This window comes from Ruditapes philippinarum, unplaced genomic scaffold (genome assembly GCF_026571515.1).
Source record: "Ruditapes philippinarum isolate M1 unplaced genomic scaffold, ASM2657151v2 ctg5488_1_1_1_1, whole genome shotgun sequence".
Classification (NCBI taxonomy): Eukaryota; Metazoa; Mollusca; class Bivalvia; order Venerida; family Veneridae; genus Ruditapes; species Ruditapes philippinarum.
In genome coordinates, this window is record NW_026856170.1 from 32,128 (window position 1) to 58,950 (window position 26,823).

Below are 26,823 nucleotides of genomic sequence, written 5' to 3' on the forward strand. Positions count from 1 at the left end.
ATCATTGTGGTATAATGCATTTTATTTGCTATTGTTATAATCTTAACACATTCAGTTATTTGCTGGTTTGATTCCTTAGTTGTATATATTATACATGTACATTTATATATGTTGAATCTCAAAAATTTGCATATTGTAAAAAAATATTTATAATATGAAATGACCTTGACCATTATTTTTTGGACCCATATCTTCTTCTACAAGAGATTTTTCTTTGGAGAATCAAAATATGACCTTGACCTTTTCATGACCTTGACCATTGTGTCAGATTATTCATACTTCAGGAAATTTTACCATATTATTGTTAGTTATTAACAGATATGAGATTAGGGCATTTGTGTTGAATTAAGTTATTAACACATCTTTTTTAGATATTAAAATAGTTTTGTGGATCATCTACATGTAATGTAATTTTAAAGCTTTTATGTATAGAATTTAAAAAGAAAGTAAGTTCTAAGAAATAGCAGGACACCCATTGTCATAATGATGATAATGTACTTTGGTGTGTCAATATTAATTATGTCTCCCCCACCTCGGGGGGAGACATATTGTTTTTGCCCTGTCCGTCCGTCAGTCCGTCCGCACTACCGAATAGGGATAGGGGGCCATCTAACTGTAAACAGAACAAAAGAGAACAATAGAGTTCATTCCGTAACAATAGAGTAAGGGGCCATTGGCCCTCTATTAAACAATAGAAAATAACAAAAGAAATGGCCCCTTATTCCATTTCGGCCGGACGTCCGTCCGTCAGTCCGTCCGTCCATTCTTCGTTTCCGGACGATAACTAGAGTTCCTTTTGACCTACAGCTCTCAAACTTCATAGGATGAATGGTCTTATTGAGCAGATGATCCCTATTGTTTTTGGGGTCAGTAGTTCAAAGGTCAAGGTCACAGTGACCGTTGGTCAATTTCTCGTTTCCGGATGATAACTAGAGTTCCTTTTGACCTACAGCCCTCAAACTTCATAGGATGATTGGTCTTATAGAGCTGATGATCCCTATTGTTTTTGGGGTCAGTAGGTCAAAGGTCAAGGTCACACTGACCGTTGGTCAATTTCTCGTTTCCGGATGATAACTAGAGTTCCTTTAGACCTACAGACCTCAAACTTCATAGGATGATTGGTCTTATTGAGCAGATGATCCCTATTGTTTTTGGGGTCAGTAGTTCAAAGGTCAAGGTCACAGTGACCGTTGGTCAATTTCTCGTTTCCGGATGATAACTAGAGTTCCTTTTGACCTACAGCCCTCATACTTCATAGGATGATTGGTCTTATAGAGCAGATGATCCCTATTGTTTTTGGGGTCAGTAGGTCAAAGGTCAAGGTCACAGTGACCGTTGGTCAATTTCTCATTTCCGGATGATAACTAGAGTTCCTTTTGACCTACAACCCTCAAACTGGGGGGAGACATATTGTTTTTGCCCTGTCCGTCCGTCAGTCAGTCCGTCCGTCAGTCCGTCCGTCCATTCTTCGTTTCCGGACGATAACTAGAGTTCCTTTTGACCTACAGCTCTCAAACTTCATAGGATGAATGGTCTTATTGAGCAGATGATCCCTATTGTTTTTGGGGTCAGTAGTTCAAAGGTCAAGGTCACAGTGACCGTTGGTCAATTTCTCGTTTCCGGGTCAGTCCGTCAGTCCGTCCGTCCATTCTTCGTTTCCGGACGATAACTAGAGTTCCTTTTGACCTACAGCTCTCAAACTTCATAGGATGAATGGTCTTATTGAGCAGATGATCCCTATTGTTTTTGGGGTCAGTAGTTCAAAGGTCAAGGTCACAGTGACCGTTGGTCAATTTCTCGTTTCCGGATGATAACTAGAGTTCCTTTTGACCTACAGCCCTCAAACTTCATAGGATGATTGGTCTTATAGAGCTGATGATCCCTATTGTTTTTGGGGTCAGTAGGTCAAAGGTCAAGGTCACACTGACCGTTGGTCAATTTCTCGTTTCCGGATGATAACTAGAGTTCCTTTAGACCTACAGACCTCAAACTTCATAGGATGATTGGTCTTATTGAGCAGATGATCCCTATTGTTTTTGGGGTCAGTAGTTCAAAGGTCAAGGTCACAGTGACCGTTGGTCAATTTCTCGTTTCCGGATGATAACTAGAGTTCCTTTTGACCTACAGCCCTCAAAATTCATAGGATGATTGGTCTTATAGTTTAGGAAGCATCTTCTCATACAACCTTAACAATAGAAACCATCCATAGACAGCCTTCATTGAAGTGACTACCGGGTATTTACATTATCTTATCTCCATTTCCATTCCTGTTTCCATTCACAGTTATTCTCAGCAGTGGGGGAGACATGCGCTTTTTTACAAAAGCGTCCTCTAGTTTTGACTTGTATTCTATAAACATTTATTTTTATATAAAAAAATGTGCCAATTTTATCTTGTAATGATTAGTATACATTGTACATGTTATGGTTCATGTATATTGTCGATATATTAACAAATCATGTTTACCTAGCCTTTTAGGTTAATTAATTTATTTTTAGATATTTTAATAACAAGATATATTATTGTATAAAAAGAACATTGTCTAATTAGTGTTTTCTGATTATTATTTTTTAAGAAGAATAAACACTTGTATGTTTTTTACCCTATAAATCTTTAAAGTGTTTTGCCACCCTTTTAGGCACAGTACTGGTCTGTGTAGTAAAAAATTGGAAAATTTGGAATCTTTATTACATGTAAGTAAACTTTGAGAAAAAACAACAAGAACACACTTTAATGTATTTTGATTGCGATTAACAATATTTGAGAATCATTTGGGAAAAGGAAGGCAAGTTTAGATCGATTTCATTAATATAAGAAATAATAAAAAGTAATCAGAAGAAATCATGTTTATCCATGTAAAAGTAATGTACATGTAATTCAATCAATTACTGGAGAAAATTGAAAAAATTGTGATCAAAATTTCAAGAAGTAATTGTAATTTAATCAGTTACAGACAAAAGTAATTTGCCTCCCCCATGTCTCATCACTTTTACAACATACATGTACATCTTTTGTTAATAGACAGGTCCATTGGTGTAATTGTAATGTATTTAAATCAAATATTTGATGGCATTTGAAAATTGCATTTGTGTTCAGTCTTGCGTTAAATATATATATGTATAATTATTAAAATTTTAATTATTTTGTCAGAATGACAACATGCTAAAAAATGTGCTATTTTATCTGATTCATGAAAATATTATGTAATTTGTATACATGTACATAAAAAAATTCGATTTTTATGATTAATGTTTTGATTACATAACTCTTTGAAAACCTCTTAAAAGGTACACAGCTATATCTTATGAAATATTTTTATTAAATCAGTTTCATTTATTATCAACTGTAAAATTATCCTGTTTCCATACTCCTATTGTCAGTTCTCAAAAAAATTTAAATGTAAAATTTTACTATTGTTTATGTAATTTTGAATATGGAAATCAGCTCCAGTTTAAATTTTAAATTGTATTGTTTTATTAAAACGCACAACGTTTCGACTCAAAAGTCTTCATCGGGTATAATTGTTTACAGGAAATAATGTCAACATTTATCACTTAAGAATATTGTATGCTAATGGAATAAAATATTCGGGAACAAAATAATATGTTGCTATTTTAAGTTAGATTTCAACTTATTTAACAATGATTTATTGCATTCGTCATTTGCTTTTATGACAATATACTGCCCTAGTACTTTCATACAAACATTTTTTTAAAATTTGAACAATAAATTTTACAGCAGCTATATAGCTTTATACACTTTAAGATAAACTTGAAAGGTATCGTATCTGTAAAAATCATTTATAAAATGCATGTTTTTCTCTGTTATTTGATTTTACAGGTGCCATTAGTTTTCCACTGTTGATAAATATGAAATAAGTAGACTTGTAGCTAATAAGTGAGTAATAACTTAGTACTGGTATGTTATTTAGATACACTCATTATACCAGTGTTAATACCTATTTCTCCATATTTAAGCCACAGGGACCATGCTTAAACCAATAGGGTATTTTTTTTCTGAATCCTAAATGTCATTAATCAAAATTATAATGTTTATCCTATGTTGCCAAATAAAATTGCGAAAATTATTATTTGACTTGTATACATGTACATACTAATAAAAGCAAAGATTATTATGAGGAGAAATGTGGAAGCTTTATGTATCAAAAACTGTTTGCCTAACTTTGATAATAATGCTTCAATCAAAAAATATTTTTTTTCAAAGCCAAGGATAGTGATAGTAATTTAGCTTTATTGAGAATGCAGGCAGCTGTGTTAAGTCACAAAAAGTTCAATTTAAGTATCAGTATTATAGCATGTATATATTTAAAATGTAGCCTTATGAGATTTATGACTTACAATAAGATGTTTTATTTAGTTGGTTTATTACAATGATATTTATTAACTTATGTGCGTAAAATACTCAAGTAGAGAGGGAGGGGTGTCCTGTGGGCGGAAGTTTCGTAATTCTGTAAATCCTGGCCTTGAGGTTTATAAAACTTTTTTTCTGAGTTCTGTCTCGAATCTTAGGATTTTCATTGGTCAGTGTACATACTGTGGCAGATTCTGGTCAATCAAATTACTGAGATCCGAGTTTGAGCCTAGAGAAATTCTTTATAACTTTGGTCTCTGGTAACTAGAGACATTATAGTGTAACTCAAGAAATATTTAAGCTCACAAGATTTCAAAACGTACAGTCATGTATTAGGTTATTTGAGTAGATAGTTATGGATATTTTGTAATTATTATGTGTATCAGATACTAGAACTGTTAATAACTTAATCAATGCATTAAGTCAACTCACAATGAGTATAAAGCTATATTTAGCTGGCAGTAGTTTGTCATATTTTTATGACTGTATGAAAATTTTAAAACAGAAACCCACTCATAATTATTGTTTTAACAAATTTAGTATTGTATATGTTTTTAATTTGTGATGTTTCTAGTCACTCTGTATCATTACATTGTTACCAATGCTAGCCCTTTTATAGAGAGAAATTGATTTGACAGAAATTTGAATTTCTAAAAGGCATTTTCAAATAAGCTTAAGTGGTTATTTTGAAATTTTCAATATTATTATGCCCCCATTTTGAAAAAAAGGGGGTATATTGCTTTGCACTTGTCGGTCCGTCGGTCCGTCGGTCCGTAGACCAAATGGTTTCCGAGTGATAACTAAAGAACCCTTAGGCCTAGGAACTTCAAACTTGGTATGGTGATTGGTCATGACCAGTAGATGACCCCTATTGATTTTGGGGTCAAAGGGGTCAAAGGTCAAGGTCACATTGACCTTGAAAGCAAAAACGGTTTTCCGATCAATAACTAAAGAACCTTAAGGCCTAGGAACTTCAAACTTGGTATTGGTGATTGGTCATGACCAGTAGATGACCCCTATTGATTTTTGGGGTCAAGGGGTCAAAGGTCAAGGTCACATTGACCTTGAAAGCAAAAAACGGTTTCCGATCAATAACTAAAGAACCTTAAGGCCTAGGAACTTCAAACTTGGTATGGTGATTGGTCATGAACCAGTAGATGACCCCTATTGATTTTGGGGTCAAGGGGTCAAAGGTCAAGGTCACATTGACCTTGAAAGCAAAAAGGTTTCCGATCAATAACTAAAGAAACCTTAAGGCCTAGGAACTTCAAACTTGGTATGGTGATTGGTCATGATCAGTAGATGACCCCTATTGATTTTGGGGTCAAGGGTCCAAAGTCAAGGTCACATTGACCTTGTAGGTAAAAACGGTTTCCGATCAATACCTAAAGAACCTTAAGGCTTAGGAACATCAAACTTTGTATGGTGATTGGTCATGATCAGTAGATGACCCCTACTGATTTTGGGGTCAAGGGGTCAATATTATGCCCCCATTTTGAAAAAAAGGGGGTATATTGCTTTGCACTTGTCGGTCAGTCGGTCCGTCGGTCCGTAGACCAAATGGTTTCCGAGTGATAACTAAAGAACCCTTAGGCCTAGGAACTTCAAACTTGTTATGGTGATTGGTCATGACCAGTAGATGACCCCTAATGATTTTGGGGTCAAGGGGTCAAAGGTCAAGGTCACATTGACCTTGAAAGCAAAAACGGTTTCCGATCAATAACTAAAGAACCTTAAGGCCTAGGAACTTCAAACTTGGTATGGTGATTGGTTCATGACCAGTAGATGACCCTATTGATTTTGGGGTCAAGGGTCAAAGGTCAAAGGTCACATTGACCTTGAAAGCAAAAACGGTTTTCCGATTAATAACTAAAGAACCTTAAGGCCTAGGAACTTCAAACTTGGTATGGTGATTAGTCATGACCAGTAGATGACCCTATTGATTTTGGGGTCAAGGGGTCAAAGGTCAAGGTCACATTGACCTTGAAAGCAAAAACGGTTTCCGATCTAATAACTAAAGAACCTTAAGGCCTAGGAACTTCAAACTTGGTATGGTGATTGGTCATGATCAGTAGATGACCCCTATTGATTTTGGGGTCAAGGGGTCAAAGGTCAAGGTCACAATTGACCTTGTAGGAAAAACGGTTTCCGATCAATACCTAAAGTGAACCTTAAGGCTTAGGAACATCAAACTGGTTGGTGATTGGTCATGATCAGTAGATGACCCTATTGATTTTGGGGTCAAGGGTCAAAGGTCAAGGTCACATTTGGACCTTGTAGGTAAAAAACGGTTTCCGATCAATAACTAAAGAACCTAAGGCCTAGGAACTTCAAACTTTGGTATGGTGATTGGTCATGATTGCAGTAGATGACGTATAGATTTTGGGTCAGGGGTCAAAGGTCAAGGTCTACATTGACCTTTTAATTAAAAACGGTTTTCTGATCAATAACAAAAGAACCTTAGGCCTACGGAACTTCAACTTGGTATGGTGATTGGTTATGACCAATAAGATAACCCCTATTGAGTTTTGGCGTTTTTAAGGGGTCAAAGGTCAAGGTCACATTGACCTTGTAGGTAAAAACGGTTTCCGATCAATAATGGAAAGAACCCTTAGGCCTAGGGACTCAAACTTGAGATGGTGATGTGGTCATGACGTTTCATAGTTGGATGATCAGTAGATGACCTAATGATTTTGGGGTCTAGGGTCAAAGGTCAAGGTCACATTGACCTCTTAGGTTAAAAAACGGTTTTCGATCAATAACTAAAGAACGCCTTAGGCCTGGAATTCAAACTTGGTATGGTGGATTGGTCATGAACCAGCAGAATGACCCCTATTGATTTTGGGTTAAGGGGTTAAAGGGCAAGGTCACATTGAGCCTTTTTGAAGGTAAAAATGCTTTCCGATCAATAACTTAAGAACCCTTATTCCTAGGAAACTTCAAACTTGGTATGGTGATTGGTCATGAACCAGCAGATGACCTATTGATTTTGGGGGTCAAGGGGTCAAAGGTCAAGGTCACATTGACCTTGTAGGTAAAAAACGGTTTCCGTTCAATTAACTAAAAACGCTTAGGCCTAGGAACTTCAAACTTTGTGTGATGATTTGGTCATGACCAGCAGATGACCCTATTGAGTTTTAGGTGAAGTGGGTCAAGGGTCAAGGTCACATTGACCTTTTAAGTAAAAAACGGTTTCCGATCAATAACTAAAGAACCTTAAGGCCTAGGAACTTCAAACTTGGTATGGTGATTGGTCATGACCCAGTAGATGACCCCTATTGATTTTGGGGTCAGGGGTCAAAGGTCAAGGTCACATTGACCTTTGAAAGCAAAAACGGTTTCCGATCATAAACTAAAGAAACCTTAAGGCCTAGGAACTTCAAAACTTGGTATGGTGATTGGTCATGATCAAGTAGATGACGCCCTATTGATTTTGGGGTCAAGGGGTCAATCAGGTCAAGGTCACATTGACCTTGTAAAGGTAAAACCCGGTTTCCGATCAATACCTAAAGAACCTTAAGCTTTAGGAACATCAAAACTTTGTATGGTGATTGGTCATGATCAGTAGATGACCCTACTGATTTTGGGGGAAAAAAAAGGGGTCAATAGTTATGCCCCCATTTTTGAAAAAAAGGGGGTATATTGCTTTGCACTTGTCGTCAGTCGGTCCGTCGGTCCGTAGACCAAATGGTTTCCGAGTGATAACTAAAGAACCCTTAGGCCTAGGAACTTCAAACTTGTTATGGTGATTTGTCATGACCAGTAGATGACCCCTATTGATTTTGGGGTCAGGGGTTCAAAGGTCAAGGTCACATTGACCCTTGAAAGCAAAAACGGTTTCCGATTAATAACTAAAGAACCTTAAGGCCAAGGAACTTCAAACTTGGTAAATGGTGATTGGTCATGACAGTAGATGACCCTATTGATTTTGGGGTCAAGGGGTCAAAGGGTCAAGGTCACATTGACCTTGAAAAGAAAAACGGTTTCCGATCAATAACTAAAGAACCTAAGGCCTAGGAACTTCAAACTTGGTATGGTGATTGGTCATGATCAGTAGATGACCCCTATTGATTTTTGGGGGTCAAGGGGTCAAAGGTCAAGGTCACATTGACCTTGTAGGTAAAAACGGTTTCCGATCAATACCTAAAGAACCTTAAGGCTTAGGAACATCAAAACTTGGTATGGTGATTTTGGTCATGATCAGGTAGATGAGCCCCTAAAATTGATTTTGGGGGTCAAGGGGTCAAGGTCAAGGTCACATTGACCTTGTAGGTAAAAACGGTTTCCGATCATAACTAAAGAACCTTAAAAGGCCTAGGAACTCAAACTTGGGTATGGGTGATTGGTCAATGATCCAGTAGATGACCCGTATAGTTTTGGGGTCCAAGGGGTCAATAGGGTCAAGGTCACCATTTGACCTTTTAATTAAAAACGGTTTCTGATCAATAACAAAAGAACCCTTAGGCCTAGGAACTTCAAACTTGGTATGGTGATTGGTTATGAACCAATAAGATAACCCTATTGATTTTGGCGTTAAGGGGTCAAAGGTCAAGGTCACATTGACCTTCTAGGTAAAAAACGGTTTCCGATCAATTAATGAAAGAACCCTTAGGCCTAGGGACTTCAAACTTGAGATGGTGATTGGTCATGATCAGTAAGATGACCCCTAATGATTTTGGGGTCTAGGGTCAAAGGTCAAGGTCACATTGACCTCTTAGGTAAAAAACGGTTTTCCGATCAATAACTAAAGAACCCTTAGGCCTAGGAACTTCAAACTTGGTATGGTGATTGGTCATGACCAGCAGATGAACCCCTAATTGATTTTGGGGTTAAGGGGTTAAAGGGCAAGGTCACATTGACCTTGAAGGTAAAAATGCTTTCCGATCAAAATAACTTAAAGAACCCCTTATTCCTAGGAACTTCAAAACTTGGTATGGTGATTGGTCATGACCAGCAGATGACCTATTGATTTTGGGTTCAAGGGGTCAAAGGTCAAGGTCACATTGACCTGTAGGTAAAAACGGTTTCCGTTCAATTAACTAAAAACGCTTAGGCCCTAGGAACTTCAAACTTTGTGTGATGATTGGTCATGACCAGCAGATGACCCCTATTGAGTTTTAAGGTGAAGGGGTCAAAGGTCAAGGTCACATTGACCTTTTAAGTAAAAACGGTTTCTGATCAATAACTCAAGAACGCTTAGGCCTAGGAACTTCAAACTTGGTATGGTGATTTTGTCATGACCAGCAGATTACTCCTATTGATTTTGGGATCAAGGGGTCAAAGGTCAAGGTCACAATGACCTTGTAAGTAAAAACGGTTTCTGATCAATAACTAAAGAACGCTTCGGCCTAGAAACTTCAAACTTGGCATGGTGATTGGTCATGACCAGCAGATGACCCCTATTGATTTTGGGGTCAAAGGTCAAGGTCACATTGACCTTGTATGTTAAAACGGTTTCCAATCAATAATAAAGAGAACCCTTAGGCCTAAGAACTTCAAACTTGGCATGGTGATTGGTCATGACCAGCAGATGACCCTATTGATTTTGGGGTCAAAGGGGTCAAAGGTCAAGGTCACACATTTGACCTTGTAGGTAAAAACGGTTTCTGATCAATTTACTAAAAAACGCCCTAGGCCTAGGAACTTCAAACTTTGTATGATGATTGGTCGTGACCAGCAGATGACCCCTATTGAGTTTTGGGTCAAGGGGTCAAAGGTCAAGGTCATGACCAGTAGATACTTTATAACCCTTATTAATTGTTTGATCACTGGGTCAGAAGTCATGCATAATAACCTTATCACATGACTAATTGGCTGCTGATAGGGGGCATACATGTTTTACAAACATATCTTGTTTATTTTCCTTTTGATGTGTAGGAAAACCACATGGGTTAGAAGTACACCTTGGTAACTACATATGTCATTATCAACAAGTTTGCAGAAATATGAAATTAAATGCATAGCTTGTTCTTTTATTTATATATGTGTGTTTTTTGTGCTTTTGAGGAACAAAATAAAATCATAGTGTATATAATTATATTTTTAAAGAACAGGAACAAAATGTAAATGGTGCTTCGTATGATGTTTATTTCATGAATGCCAGTAAGATCTTCTATTATATACTTATCAATGAAATATTGATGAAATAAAATGTTTTTTTTTCATTTTCATTAATTTCACAGTATAAATTTATTTTTCACTGCAGTGAAAAATATTTTCTGTATTTTCACTGGTATCTTGCTGGACTTCTTTCTTCTTAATTCAGCTAATACACAATGTAAATGGGGAAGATTTTGTAAGTGTAATGTCAAAAAAGATAAAATTGTATATAATATACAGAAAAATCAAGTTTTTCTATAAATACCAAATTTATTTTCATCTTGTAATATGAAAATTATCATGTTTCACTCATGGCTACCGCCACCCATGAAATATTCATTTTCATACCACTCAATGAAAAATAAATCATGTATTTATAGAAAAAAACTTAAAATATTGTCAATGTAATGCCAGATATAGTACATAGAAAAATCTTATTAATTTTATTAGTATTTTTATGAACAGAAAACTAGATTTCATTGCAGAAAATAAAATTAAAATGTTTGTTGCATATTTGAGTAGTAAATCAAAACCCTGATTCAAAATGATTGAACCTTGTGAGAAATTATTTCCATGTTGACAAACACAAAAACTGCAATAACTTTATGCTGTATTCTATATAGTCAGAATTTGTTTTTTGAGTAATTTTGAATTTCTAAGATATTTCTTTTAGATATTTTTTTAAGTTGCATGCCACCAGATAAGTCAAAATATTTCAAGAAAAACCAAACTTGACAAAAATGGACTTTGATCTTAAGAAAAAAGTAAAAAGATTCAAGATAAAAGTAACAATGTCCATGTTATTTGCGATAAATGACTGATTTTGTAGTATTTCTCACATATTTCTACTGCATTACTAATGCAGATTTCAAGATTTTATTGATAAGTCTTTAGGTCTTCAGCAGGACGGGCTATTTGTGCATATTTTAACCCCTTTCCTGTATAAATTTACATGTTTGCAATGTGTAAATTATTTTATGTTCACTTCACAATATTTTACTTTTTAATACGTTTTTAACATTTTCATGAAAATTACCAGGAATCTGGAGTTATGCTGCTTTAAGGATTTATTTTATTGAACTTTTCATAGCAACAGTGCATTTATATTTCATTTCTTTTTAATTTTTGCATGTTCTCTTGTCTTTCATTGTCAATCTTTTGTATTTTGAAGTTTAACCCTGTCCCCATGGTGCAATAAAATATTGAATATAAGTATTTTGTTATTGTTTTTACAGCTGGATGGATATAAGAATAATGGATCTCTATTACTCATCCTGGTGCCAGCATTTGAATAGCATTTGTTTAAGGTTGAGCAATTTATTTTCCCATTGGGGATATTCCCATAATTATGGAATGTATATCGTGGGTAACTGCCAATATTATCTAGATAATGTAGTATGTACAGAATATATACCGTATAACTGATGATGTTTTCCCATTGACCAGTGAAGGCATTATCTTGAAATACTGCACATGTCCTTGGAATTACATGTATAGTGTCCAAGACCATAAGCTCTAACATGGATTTGGTCCGACTTGAACATGGATTTGGTCCGACTTGTAAACTTAGCACATACCTGGTTACAATGTGACTCAGCTATTTACTACAAAGGTACTTACTTGAAACTTACACATGTCTTCAAGAGACTCCAATGATGGTTTTTGACAATATGGGACACAGATTCAGGACTGGTTAAAATTTTTTCAAGTCTTTGTTACAATCAAGCCAAAAAATAAATGCCACATTAAAGCACAAGAGCGATCAGTAATCACATGTGTCGCCTCATGATGGCCAATTTCATGTTGGGACAAATTTTGTGACAGACGGACAGACAGACGGACAGTGCACAACTAGACTAACAACTTTGTACTGATCATCCCTGTAAAGTTTGGATAAAATTGCACCAGTAGTTTATGAGGAGTAGTCCGGACAAGCTTTTGCGTATCTGGCAACACACAGAAAAAAACACCTTTTTATCAAAGGGCCATAACTCAGCCAAAAATCATTCAACCGGAAAACCCGTGCAATATGCGCAAGGACTTGAGCTACAGATCAATCCTGAAAAGTTTCATTGAAATTGCATAAGTGGTATAAGAGAAGTAGTGTGGACAAACTTTAAAAATAAAAATTATTAAAGGGCCATAACTCAAACAAAAATCATTGAACCGGAAAATGCTGACAATATGCACAACTAGACTTGGTACTGATCATTCCTGTAAAGTTTGGATGAAATTGTACCAGTAGTTTATGAGGAGTAGTCCGGACAAGCTTTTGTGTATCTGGCAACACACAGAAAAAGAAACCTTTTTATCAAAGGGCCATAACTCAGCCAAAAATCATTCAACCGGAAAACCCGTGCAATATGCGCAAGGACTTGAGCTACAGATCAATCCTGTAAAGTTTCATTGAAATTGCATTAGTGGTATAAGAGAAGTAGTCCGGACAAACTTTAAAATTAAAAATTATTAAAGGGCCATAACTCTGACAAAAATCATTGAACCGGAAAATCCTGACAATATGCACAACTAGACTTGGTACTGATCATTCCTGTAAAGTTTGGATGAAATTGCACCAGTAGTTTATGAGGAGTAGTCCGGACAAGTTTTGTGACGGACGGACGGACAGACGGACAGACAGACAGACAGACAGACGGACAGACGGACAGACAGACGACGGAGAAGTGATCCCTATATGTCGCCACTACTCCGTAGAGGCGACACAAAAATTACATTGAATTTGACAATTTTCAAAGTTTAAATCAACACGATAAATTGTCACAGTTTGATGGTTAAATTCACATGATAACCTGACATTGTCTGACTTTCAATGTCACAGATTTATTTGTTACAGTTTTGACATTCAATGTTGCCTGCTTAGTTGTCACAGTGTTACATACTTTTCACAGTTTGCCAAACAATGTTACATTATAATATGTCACAGTTTGACAATATCACACTGATAATTTTCACAGTTGGACAAATAAATATCACATGAAAATTTGTCAGTTTGTTGGTCAATGTTACATCAGAATTAGTCGGGCTTGAGGGTCCAAATACCTGTTACCTTTTTTTTACTTAACACATTGAAATACACAATTCATCTATGCTTGTAAATAACTTATATTTTTAACTTATATTCATTTGTTAATTTAGATTTAATCAATAATAAACACCATAATAACTGTTTACCTTTTATTTCAGTGCAATATTTATTTTATTTTTTGCACATATAAATGGTAACAACACATATAATGATAATATTTTATCACTAAACAATAATCATTTATATTTCTCTCTTTCCAATAAACATATACTAGTATACATCTGAGAAGGAACACGATAATTTATATCAAAAGCCCGAAATGTAAGTAGTTGTAAAAAAGATTGTATTTCAAATAACTTACAATTTTTTTTATAGATACCAGTCTGATATAGGTACATGTACTATTAAATACATAGACTGTGTACCATGATTTCTATAAAATGCTCATTTACCCTTGGATATTCATGTAGATAACTATTTAAAACTACATGTATATCTCTTTTTTAACAACAATTATGTAATTGTATTACTTAAAAAAATGTTATTTTCAATAAAATCAATATACATGGATTTTATATGAATTAGTTATATGAGTAAAAAATAAACAGAATTATTTGACACAATAACACCTTTATGTAAGTATTCATTCACTTCACTAACATACTTTTCATGTCAAATGTTTCAAACACTTAAAAGTGTGTCCCAGGTTGTTAGAATGTACTTTTATTTATTACATGTAACTCGAGAAAAGAATTTATACACAAATGTACACATTATTCTAGAGACTCTAATTTAACAAACCTAAAATAATGTACCAATATATTGGAACTGAAAACTTTTTAAAAACAAAATTATACTTTATAGAAGCAAATTTATGAAGTATTTTGGCAGTAAATTAATGATTTAATGTAAAGCAATTCTCACTGATACAGTCAGAACCCATTTAAATTATTCTTTATTATAAAAAATATTGAAGCTTTAATGCTGCTTTTCATGGTTAATATTTCAGAATTTTTGTTTAGACCTTTAATAAGAAAGTGAATTTGTAAAATAACAATTTGAAATATTTACAATCTTTTGTTTTTTCTTGCTTTTTTCTGAATCATGAAAGATGCCCATATTTTTTTGTCTTACAGCTCTATCAATATTTGTCTGATGTCAAATTTTAAATCCTAAATCAAAAGTTCATTCGCAAGATAAAACAATTTATTAAATTTAAATGTAACATAATAAATTACAATAAAAACCTGATTACTTTTTTAATTATTAATTTCGCTAAATTCAAAATTAACACAAAGTCAGTAACCAGTATGAGAAATAAATGAAAATAATTGCAATAACAAATTAATATTATTTCGGATATTAAAACTACTCTTGATCATGTAAAAATTGTTCTTCACTTTCCTGTAACACGGCTTCTGTACTAGCTAATTCCACCTGTAAATACAAACAATATAGAAACATGTACCTTTATCCAATTAACAATTGTTTATATTACTTCATTTGGTTTACTGACATCACATTTGACTTCATATGATGTGTAATCATTCCTTTTTAAAAATACTTCTCCGCTCAATGTAGTTCAACATATTCTTTTCTCAATTCTCTTTAATTAGCATGTTCAAATTCAATTAGATTCCTGCACATTTGAAACCAAAACCATGCATTATTCTAACAACAATGCACTCCAAATTGATATCTATTTTCCTAAAAAAAAACCCAACATTAATTAGATTATAAGATAATTGATTTTCAATTTACACTGTTCACAAATTTGAATAAAACCTGTTGTAAGAATTCTTAATATTTTGACTTATTTAATGACTTATTCAATATAACTTGTGACATTGTGATGTAAAAATATAAATGTTCATACCTTTGGTATAGGGTACTGTGTGGGTTCTGGGGCACTGTTTCTGTCAAAATCTTTCATGGTACCACAATTGGCTATATCATCTACCCAAACACCTTCATACAATTGTCCATGGGTGAGGTAATAAAATTTCCCAGGTCCGTTCTTTTTATCATCACGCCATGAACCCTCGTATCTGTTTTCATTTGCTGTAAGGAGAGAAATTTCTTTTCAATATTTGCTGTCTTATTTTGAGGGGAAAAAAAAATATAAATATGATATTGCTAAGTTGACTAACATTATAGTCAAAATCTCAGTGAGTTAAAACTGCATGCCGTCAGATGAATAAACAAATTGTAAAAAATAAAATTTATGTTATGTTATATCACTATTTCTACCAAGTGAATAATTATATACTGGATATTTATCAAACATTTTCCAAATTTTCATAGAATTAGAATAAATCTGGAAAGTTAAAGTTTAAATATGCGTGACATCTTTATTTTCTTTAGAGAAATTGTAAGAATATCATGCAACACAATGCTTAGTAGAAAGTCCCTAGGGAATTATTTGATAGAATCAGATAGTATTTATACAACCTCTGTTGAGATGATATCAGCTGGTAAAGTGTTCTTGTTGATGAATAATTAACAACTTCAATGCCTTATAGTCTAATCCTTATAGAGATTGGCTAATTGCTTATTTAAGATGCATGACAGATATCAGATGAGCAAAATGAGATGGTTCCAAATAATCAATATTTCAATATCAATGCTTAAAACAAAAGATATGCCAGCAATAGTAATTGAAATTATTCAGATAATGAAAAGCAGAAGTCTACACATGTATATTAAGATCCTAAAATTGAATAAAATCTTGATTTTAAAATGATGTACTTGTACTTTTATTACAGATTTTGTCTATGGATGCTTAGAACAACTGTCTAAAGATAACCCTTTGGCTGTGTGGCTGAGAGGTTAATGTGAGAGGGGCAAGCCAATTTGTTTCCTTCAGCAAGAAACTTTAACAATCATCGCTTTAATAGTTAGTTCAGGAAACAGATAAAAAAGTGTTTCAATAAGCTTTTATCTTCAAAACCAACAATTCAAACTAAAATAATTAAGATAAAAATAAAAACTGAAAAAGCTTACGTAAATTACCTCAACATTCTCCTTGCTCCTTACGTTTGTTAATGCAAATACCACTCGCCCTCGTATTATTTTTCCATCTTTGTAAACATTCTTCCCCCCACTTCCACTTCATTGTCTATCCAATTCCATTCCCTTATTTAATATCCTATCTGTGGTTAGAAATTTGTCCCATAACCCTGAACAAAAAATAAAGAATCTTTTTCAGAGAGCCCATTTATTTTTGCACTGATGTATTTTTATGTCTAACAGCTGTATTTCCATGATTTACTGTGTCATTTTGTTCAAGGGAAACTTAAGTTTGTCCTCTTTTACGACATCAGAGTGCACATTATGCAGGACAATTTAATAGCAAACAACTTTTGCTAAACAAACATGAATGCAAATGCATTGAAATCACTCACGAGTGCTTACCTGTGAATGCCTTTTAATGTGCAAATTTTCACTGATGACTGTTAAGTTTAATAAAATCACTTCTAATCTACGGTACCATATCATTTAAGACACAAACAGCTTAAATGATAAAGAAAAAGATTTATACAATGTAAATTATGAAAACGTACATGTCTCATGTCATTTTTCCAGCCACCAGAATATTCTTTAACAAATGCTCCTTTCTTTTTGGTGTCAGGTCTACTGTATGTACCAAAACCATTTCTTTTTCCTTTCTTCCAATCTCCATCATAGATTGTGCCAGTCTCCTTCCATTTGTATGTTCCTTTACCTAAAATGTAAAGAAAAATAAGCAATGCATGGCAAGTGATACCTTAAATTTTATGCAGGGAATTCCCCTTCATGTTTAAACCCTTGATATACTTTAAAAATACTGACATCCCCAAAAAATGTTCTTTTTATAAGTTTTTATACAAATTTGTTTAGGAAAAGTCGCTAAGAGGGGAGATAAAACCCATTTAAAAAAAATTAAACCAAAATTCTTTACCCTAGTAAATTAATGGGCTAACTTTGTAACGTTTTTGGGAGAAAATCAGGGCAGCATGACTTAGACTCAAACATGTGACCTTTGCAATTCTTTCCTCAGATCTACATACGGTACTGACTGAGCTCCTCAGCTAGATACACATCTTCTCAATTTATCAACAAATCAATAACATGTCATAGCATGGTGGTGGAAAAATGAGGAACATACATGTATAGATCTAATTTCTATTTTTTCTCTCATGATTTATTTTATACATGTAATGTTAAAAAGATTTTTTATAATTTTAAATTTCCCATAAAGAAGGGTAAATACAAATTTAAATTCCACAGACCCCTATTTCTTACCGTCCCTTTGATTTTTTAGCCATTCTCCTGGGGTTTTATCCCCGTTTAAAAATAAAAATGTTTGAACATTCCTTTTTTTTTGTGCTTTAATCGTTTTTCTTTTCCCTTTAAAAATTTTTAAAATTTTGGGTTTTTTTAACATTGGCAATTTTTAAAATTTCTTTAAAATCAAACGAAATTTAAACCGGGTTTTGTATTGATTCACAAACACTGATTTTTAAACCCCTGTTTTTTTTATTTTTTTTTCTTACCTAAAACCGGAAATTTAAACTTTCTTAATTACAAGGGAAAATCCAAATTCTTTTTTTGCGCCCTTTTTTTGATGTAACAATTTTTATTTGACAGAAATCAAATCGTATCGATTTATTCAGAGTAATACATAAACACTTACAATATTGTCACATATATCAACATGCATATATAAAACACAAAAAATACAACAAAATATTTATAAAATTAATTAGTATGTTTTATCTTATCCTAGGAATGCCCATATTTTAAGCTAAAAGCTTATTTCCAATAGGGTCCATTTACTACTACAATATTATCACTCTAACTTATATCATAATAATAAATGAATTATTAAGAAGTTGAAATAAATGAAAAATATTGACACAACTTCAATTTCTGAAGAAAAAACCAATAAATCCAAATGTATAATAAACAGTTGTATAAAGCATAGTTTATAGAGTTTCTTCCCTAAAAAATTATTCAAAAATTGATTTAAAATTTATTTTGAATAGCTATATACAATACCATTAATTATTATGCACTTAAGTGCATATGATTAATTTTAAATAACTGTATAAAGCACCATATGCACTTAAGTGCATTCACCTTGGACTATGGATTTTAAACATGTACACACAGATTGAAAAAGTATATCTACTTTAAAATTAAAATAAGAATATAATTGTATACACCATTATAAACCTGATATCACCAACAGTTATGTTTTATAATGTGTCATGCATATTAAAATTAATTGTGGCCTGATCTACTAACCTAGATCTATATGTTTTGCTTACGTTATCATGTTAGACAGATGGTTCAAAAACCGTCTAGATTTGAAACGTAACAGGATTACAAGCAGTAATTAAGCAGTAATAGTACTTCTGAACACTATTGCTTACATTACTGTTGTAATTTGTTATTTCATGTTCATTATTCCAGTCCACGTCGGTACAATTGAAAAAAGAATTTGTAACAGAATTACCAACGTCCCCGCCTCAGAGAAGTTTTATATGAAGCATAAAATTATGCTTTTTAAAAAATAAAGATTCAGGTATGGATCTCAGGACTTTCAGTCCAAAATTATGACCAATGCTAGATCTGCAAATGCATCAATAAATTTATTAAAGAATCATCATGTGAAGCTTTGACTTCTAAGTGTGACCTTGACCTTGGAGGTAGGGATGCAGGTGTTGTGCATGTATACATATCGTCTTATTATTGTAACTATTTGTGCCAAGTATTTTCAAAATCCCTTGAACTATGAAGAAGTTATAGATCGGTTACAAAATATACCCTCTAACAGACTATGTTAATTTTTGACCTCTAAGTGTGACATTGACCTTGAAGGTAGGGATGCATGTGTTGCGAATGACACATCGGCTTATTATAGTGACTTTTTGTTCCAAGTATTTTCAAAATCCTTTGATCTATGAAAAAGTTATGGACCAGACATATAACAGACTATGTTAATCTTTGATCTCCATGTGTGACCTTGATTTTGGAGGTAGGTGGCCGGTTGTTGTGCATGACACATCGGCTCATAATTGTGAACAATTGTGGCAAGTATTTACAAAATCCCTTCAAAGATAAGAAAGTTATGGACCGGACATGACATATACCCTCAAATAGACAAAGCTGACCTTGAATGAGCAAGTGCGACCTTGACCCTGGAGGTGAAGTAGGGGTCTGGTTGTTGCGCATGACAAATCGTCTTATTATAAAAAACATTTGTGCCAAGTTATCTCTAATTACTTTGATAAATAACAAAGTTATGGACCGGACACGAAAGTGTGACGGACGGACAGACGGATGGAGCCTATTTCTATATCCATCTTTTTTCTTCGAAAAGGCAGGGACAATATCTCATTCCTAAGCTTTCGTTTCATGACTGTCTAACTACATATATTTTTATTTGAAATACCTTAAATTATCTAATTTATTTTACACGCATTTTAATATACTGTAAGTTATGACAAACAAGATCTATGTTCAACATGGGCGGCATTCATTGAACGCAATCCCCACACGACACAGCAACACAGGACTATTGGCAAGGAGACCAACAGGACACACGGCAAAGCACGGACGAGGTGATTACTTTAATAATATAAAATAGGAAAAATAGAAATAACAGGAATAGGAAATTGTAAAAGAAGACGATAATTGTGAAACTTGTATATTTGTGTGTTGTTTTTTTAATCAGAATAAAATCATTTAATCATATATTGATGTAAAGTTCCATTAGAACCTCCTTTGAGATCCATTTTTTATAATAAAATGTACGACTGTCAAGTGAAATTTTAAATACGTATAATATAATATCAAATACTTAATTATTCCGATATAAGTTGCATAGGTATCAATCACATAAGCCCTTAGAAATGGTTGTTCCCTCATTTTACTAAAAATCCACGATGAAGCTCTTGCCCTATTCAAACTGAATACGTCGCGAACACTAGTCTTGTAATCTTAGTCTTCACTGAGCCAGAGAAAGGTATAAAAACACCGTAGATAATTTAACACAGCCAAGTGCTACAAAGAATCCAAAATGCATTTTTTGCGAATAACTAAATTTATTTCAGAAATTCCAATAGAAGCTCAAGTTCCAGTTGATAATGTTTATTTTAGAAACAATGTTTCTTTACATAAACTTATTGAACCATGTACATGTATATCTTTGATAAATATAATTTAACGTCAATATTAGGTGACACGCATGTACCAAAATAACTTTACTATTTTACATTCATTAATAAAAGTCTCATCTTTACATGTATACATATTACATACATGTATATAACGTAGGATACTAACATAAGATACACGAAAAGGCATTCTAAACAGAAATACTAGAGACTGTTGACTTTTTGCTTTTAAGTTCTTACTAACTATTCAAACGAATGAATGGAGTTTATAATGATTTAGTTATCATAAGACTCATCTTAATGATAACTGTGAGTATCTATCAATGAATCACTACCACACCCATAATCTTTCACAATGAAAATGTTGGTTGGAATGCATTTTGCAACTACCTGAAAAAAATGCTACTTCCCGAAAAAGGTGATACATGTATAAAGTGTAGATACTTTTCTTGACAGATCTTTAACACACCAAGTAAAATATTTTAAGCAGGATCTTCAGGAATATTTTTCTGCATTTATACCAATCACACTAATTGAAATAACTTTTATTTGGATGCCTGTGAAGTTTAGTTATCAATAAACCTTCAACAACTAGATTGCATATTGTACTTTCTGAAACTACAATCATTTAAAGAAAATACTTAAGTTGTCTTTACCCTATTTTCAAAACTTCTGAGTATATTGAAAATTGTATCAATATTTGAAATATCTCTGGACAAAAAAAATAAAACAATTTTTTATTTTTTTTAAAGGAGAACTATCTGCATATTTCAAATTTTAGGGGAGGAAAGGGAGGGGTGGACGTCAGTGTAGGGAGAGAATTATAGTCTGTCAAGATTTCAAGATGTATTCAATACTGCCATCGTTCATAAGAACATGTGACATTAAATACAAGGTTGTGAACATGTTACAACCAGAACACAGAAAAATATACATAAAACAGAAGAATGAGTGACAGTTATATTTTACCCTTAAAATAAAATAAAGATATGACTAGATTCCCATTAATACACAGACAGACAGACAGATACCTTTATTGATCATCAGGTTACATGTGTTACATATAACAACATGATGTGAAAATACAAACATACATATTTTACAAAACTGGTGGAAAACAGGGTATTTGATAAACATGTGGATTGAGTCAACATTATTATAAGTTAAATAATCTCATAATTATATAGTTATTGCAATTGTTTTCCTAACATAAGGGGGAGACTATCAGAAAAATGCTAGACTAATCGACAGGGTGCAAAATATAGAAATTTAAGGTTCTAAATTTAGAAACAGTGTTTACTACATTTGTAGTAAATTAACGGTATGACAGTTTTTATGAATGGGATAAATCCCACGGGAAGCATGATTATTAGCGGGAACATATTTATTACTAAACTTTCATTGGCTACAAATCCTGTCGTGTGAACAAGGGCAGTGTTACAAATCTACATGTATTTATATCTATTTAATCGGAATATCTTTCACTGGTGAGTTTTTGTTTTATTTTATTTTTCTATCAATTACAAACTACTGAGTATTTGTTACTTTTAATATGTATGATATTAACCTACAAAGACCCTTTAGTGCGACTTCATTATTTGAGTTCAGTAATTGACTATATTTGATGATATTTGGTCTGGAATAGAAATATGAATCTATATTATTTTCCCTCGATTGTATAAAACGTTTGCATACGAGGAGAGTATGGAATTCGTCACCTAAATCAGAAAAACAATTTAGACATTTCCTATCATTATAATTGACATAGCTATTCCTCCAACGGCCAGTTTCGATGGGAAGTTTATGATTTGCTGTTCTAAATTTCAATAGTTTCAGACCTTGGTTCATTGGTAAAATATTAAGATATTTTTCAAATGTTAGTTCCGTTTTGAAAAGGGCATAATTTTTTCCCTTTGATGAGTTCTGCAGTTCTGACGACCACTTTTGAAAATATTGATTTAATAATGTTTCTTTAATAATTTTTGCTATGCTATTGCTAGTAATAGTTCTCTGTTGCAGCCACAAGTATGAGTAACCTGTCTCGTTAAAAATAGTGTAAACATGTTTCATCCATTTAAAGGCCTTAAAATCATCTGCGTATAACATTGCTTCATAGCATAACGATGATATTTTATTATCTTTTTGCGTAATAAGTTTATTCCAAAATGTGATCATTCTCGATTTAATTGTTATTTCTATAGGATAATAACCGAAAATTATGGTTCGTTAACACAATTTTTTAGGAGACTGATGATACAATATTATACTTATTATTTGCATGTTGTAATTATTTCTTTACAAAACAAACCAAGGTTTTTATAATAATACGGTTTAATAAATTTAGTCTATTAATAACAAAATGTGAACAATGAAGGAGATAGTGAAATTTGTAACTCACATAAAGTTTATATAAGTAAGTTTATCTCTATACTGTATTATGGGAATCTACCTATCTTATGTAGAGTATGGTTTGGATTGAATATACGACCAACTTTGACTGTGTGTTTAATATTTATTTTGATGATGTGTAAATGAAACCTATAAAATGAATAAACAATTATAAATACATGATATACAAAACACAAATTAAAATACAAATTTAATATGAATATTATTTTAACATTTTATATTTTAAACAATTTTAATTATTTTTGATTATTTAATTTATACATTTTATTACATTTATTTTAAGTAATTTAAAGTAAAACATATTTTACTAGGTGCAACAGGCTGACCTTTGTTATATAAAATTATAAATATTAAATTTGTTTTATAAACAACAAACGTCCTTTAAGTTGATTTATATAAAGACAATATTTATTAATGTTTTATGAAGAACTACTGCAGTTAACTTTACAATGCAAAGTTTGAAAATGAGTTTTTAGAAAAGGAATGTAAATTGCCCATGCATAAAATAATATAAAATTACTTTTATTTAATTACATTTTTACTTAACAAATATACAAAATATTTATTAAACATTACTTAACAACACAAAACATAACAAAAACATAACAAAAAAAACAGTTTACTAAGTATAGTAACTTACAACAAAAACAAAACATTACCCATAATTTTTATAATAATAAATAAAAATAATGTTTTGTAATTATGCCTAAATAAATAAAAATGTACAGTTAGTTATTCACTACAGTACTGGTCGGAAACTGTGTTTGTAAATATAAAATAAGTATACAAATAGGCAGTAAATTAACCTTATTTACACTTAATTGGCATTTTATGATTCATACATCTAGATTTTAACAAAACCCAATACATTTGCCAATGAAGTATGTTAAAATACATTTGGTACCTGAGGTTGTAGTATCTTTGGGTTCATTAAGGAGAATCAATACTCTCTAGCGGAAGTTCTGGCGCCTATGACAACAATGACGCCTTTTGTGCTTTAATTTGGATATTCTTTTTATTTCCCCCCATTGCAAAACATAATCATGATTCTGCCAGATGAACCTAAAGCACAAGATGTGCCTAAGATTATTCAGGTTGTTGGAATACTCTCTGATAATATGTATTCTGCCCGCAAATGTCTAAACTTTGACAACTCAACTGATTCGCACTCATTTATTTTCGAACTAAGCGAGCCTGCATATTTTAGTAGCTATTTTGTTATATTCTTTATGCTTTTTAGGTCGCACAATGATTTTATCAGGAACTGGCATATGGCTTAAAGTGATTTTTAATCAAATGTTAATTCATTTCATAAGAATACAATAAATAAAATGTTAATGATAATTATAAATGTGCCAACTTTAACTTATAAACATAAATTTACATGTAGAGATTAAGTTAAGATAAAAATAACTTATATCAATTAAAATTTTATTATTTTTTTTGAAGTCAGTCTTCAGTTTAAGTGTTTGTGACCAATTAATTTTGTAAACACATAGTAATAAACACTCATATAGGAGTGATATACCGTAATAAATGTGTTGTGTTTCATTTTAAATTTTGCTACATGTATTGTATTGAACAAAAATTATTCAGAACGCTTTATCATATTACATAATTATTTGAGTGCTGTTCTTGTCTGCATTAAATGTAAATTCTTGCCAATATACAATACCCTGTACAAATAGCATAATTTAATTTCCCTTTTTAAATTTTACAGCCAAGAAATCACAAAGCTAAAGTCAGTGTCTGGTAAGTGTAGCAGCACCTTGATTTGTTTATAAATGCATTAATGAATTTTAATTATTTTTTTGTAATCTTTCAATGCTTGTCAGAAGATGCGCATCATAATTTTATAAAATTCTAAGCACACTTTGAAATGAAAAGTAAAACTTAAGAAAATGATTTGAAAATTAAGTGCTTTACATGAATGTATATGATGATAGTTCTTGTTTTTTGTTTTAGGGCTGATTTGACAGTTGATGACCTGGACAGAATCAATGAGTCATTGAATGCTGACCACATCAAAATGTAAGATTGAATGAAATATGAGCCGCGTCATGACAAAACCAACATAGTACGTTTGCGACCAGCATGGATCCAGACCAGCCTGTGCATCTGCACAGTCTGATCAGGATCCATGCTGGTCGCTTACCAACTCTATTACAAGTAGAGAAACTGATAGCAAACAGCATGGATCCTGATCAGACTGCGTGGATGCGAAGGCTGGTCTGGATCCATGCTGGTCGCAAACCCATTATGTTGGTTTTGTCATGACGTGGCTCAATTATTCTTGCATATCAGACAGAATAATAAACTGTTTACATCGGTGCTAGAAAAACCTGTCTTACACCCCCATGTAAAACAAGTGATAGATGATATCATTGATATTGATGCTGTTTATGAATGAATGGAGTCCTTAAAATAATATCATTTTTCTGTTATGAATGAAATTGTAAATACATATACTGGATAATTATTAATATGTAATATGCAAGAAAAAGAATCAAACACCGACTGTCGTTTCAGACAAATATCTCTCATGTAACTGTTTAGCAGAAACTCAATAGAGCCTTGTTACAGCTGTAAACAGTTATCCTTAAGCTAGATATACAGGCAGCCGGTGTGAGATCCATATAACTTTTACCTTATCTGCTTGCACATTTCAAGTATATAGCCATCATTATTTATGTGTAGTTTTTATACTGACATTATAATATGGTATGGTAATAAAAGTGATGATGTCACAATAAAGTTAAAAATAACGTACATGTAAATATATATGGTTAATAAGCACACAGAAAACGCAACAGCCACTGTCAGATGACTATAGGTTAGGATACTGGACCGCCATTTCAAAGACCCATGGTTTAAAGTCCAGACTGTGGCGTGCCGATTTTTCGTGTGGTTTTTCTCTGTCTAATTTATATTTATTTTATATACATGTACAATGTTTTACTGTTTTCAGGGTTCTTGCAGATATATTTCACCTTGACGACCACAAAACAAGTCTTAAAACTGGTATAGTCATGGATCTGTACTACTACACTCTCCAGTTTGCCAGGGAAAATAAATTTACCAAGGAGCAGACATCTGCCTTTTTCTCCATTGTGAAGAAAACACATGAAATTTGCATAGGTATTACATGTCATTAAAATGATTCAGTCTGATATCAGCTTAAAATGAAACAAATATATTTTTTTTTATTATTTACAGTAATTTGTTGATCATGCAGTTAATAAATTTGGTATTAAACAATAAAATATATGAATGATGAAAAAGTAACAGCTAAACTCTTGTGGTACATGGTTTGACTTGAACCCAGAACCTCATACTTCCAAAGCACAGGTCTGTGATACCATCATAATGGACTGACCTAACTGCCTAAAATATTTACAGAAAGTGACAGACTTTTCTTTGAAGGAAATGATCTTTATTAAGATATCATACCTTAGTAAAAGGAGGGTGTTCAAAACTTAAACTTAATATTTAATTTATATTAAATATTTTAAAATACACATTTCTATTTTCTGAATTTTAGAGACACCATTTGGAAATCTGGATGAGACATTCTCTTTCTTCAAAGAAATGGTATTGTGCCATGCTGTTAATGTGAGTACAAAATATCTGTACCTTTTTTTATCAGTTTCAAAATAATTAACATTGATAATATGTGCAGTTTTTAAAGATTTAAATTTAAAATTTAACCCCCTGCTTTAGCTGAATTAATTTTTTTTT

At 32.6% G+C, this 26,823-nt stretch overlaps 2 protein-coding genes across 2 annotated transcripts; one reads left to right on the top strand and one right to left on the bottom strand.

Moving 5' to 3' along the window:
- Positions 1–13,648: 13,648 nt before the first annotated feature.
- Positions 13,649–20,295, bottom strand: LOC132745682 (MORN repeat-containing protein 3-like). Its single transcript, XM_060734642.1, has 4 exons — positions 20,280–20,295; positions 17,073–17,237; positions 15,390–15,592; positions 13,649–14,950 (listed from the first exon to the last, which is right to left on the bottom strand). The coding sequence occupies exons 1-4, from the start codon at positions 20,293–20,295 to the stop codon at positions 14,882–14,884; spliced, it is 453 nt and encodes a 150-aa protein (XP_060590625.1). The 3' UTR covers positions 13,649–14,881.
- Positions 20,296–24,041: 3,746 nt separating this feature from the next.
- Positions 24,042–26,697, top strand: LOC132745681 (cilia- and flagella-associated protein 119-like; the record flags this gene model as incomplete). Its single annotated transcript, XM_060734640.1, has 5 exons — positions 24,042–24,179; positions 24,806–24,837; positions 25,051–25,116; positions 26,054–26,223; positions 26,627–26,697. Coding segments are annotated over exons 1-5 (390 nt in total), but the record flags the coding sequence as incomplete, so codon positions are not given.
- Positions 26,698–26,823: the final 126 nt, after the last annotated feature.

Coding starts and splice junctions, on each gene's coding strand:
- LOC132745682 (XM_060734642.1), bottom strand. Junction 15,593..17,072: donor AAATGACATGAGACATGTAC/GTTTTCATAATT, acceptor AATATTGAAAAG/AAATTTCTCTCCTTACAGCA. Junction 14,951..15,389: donor CACAGTACCCTATACCAAAG/GTATGAACATTT, acceptor TTGTATTTACAG/GTGGAATTAGCTAGTACAGA.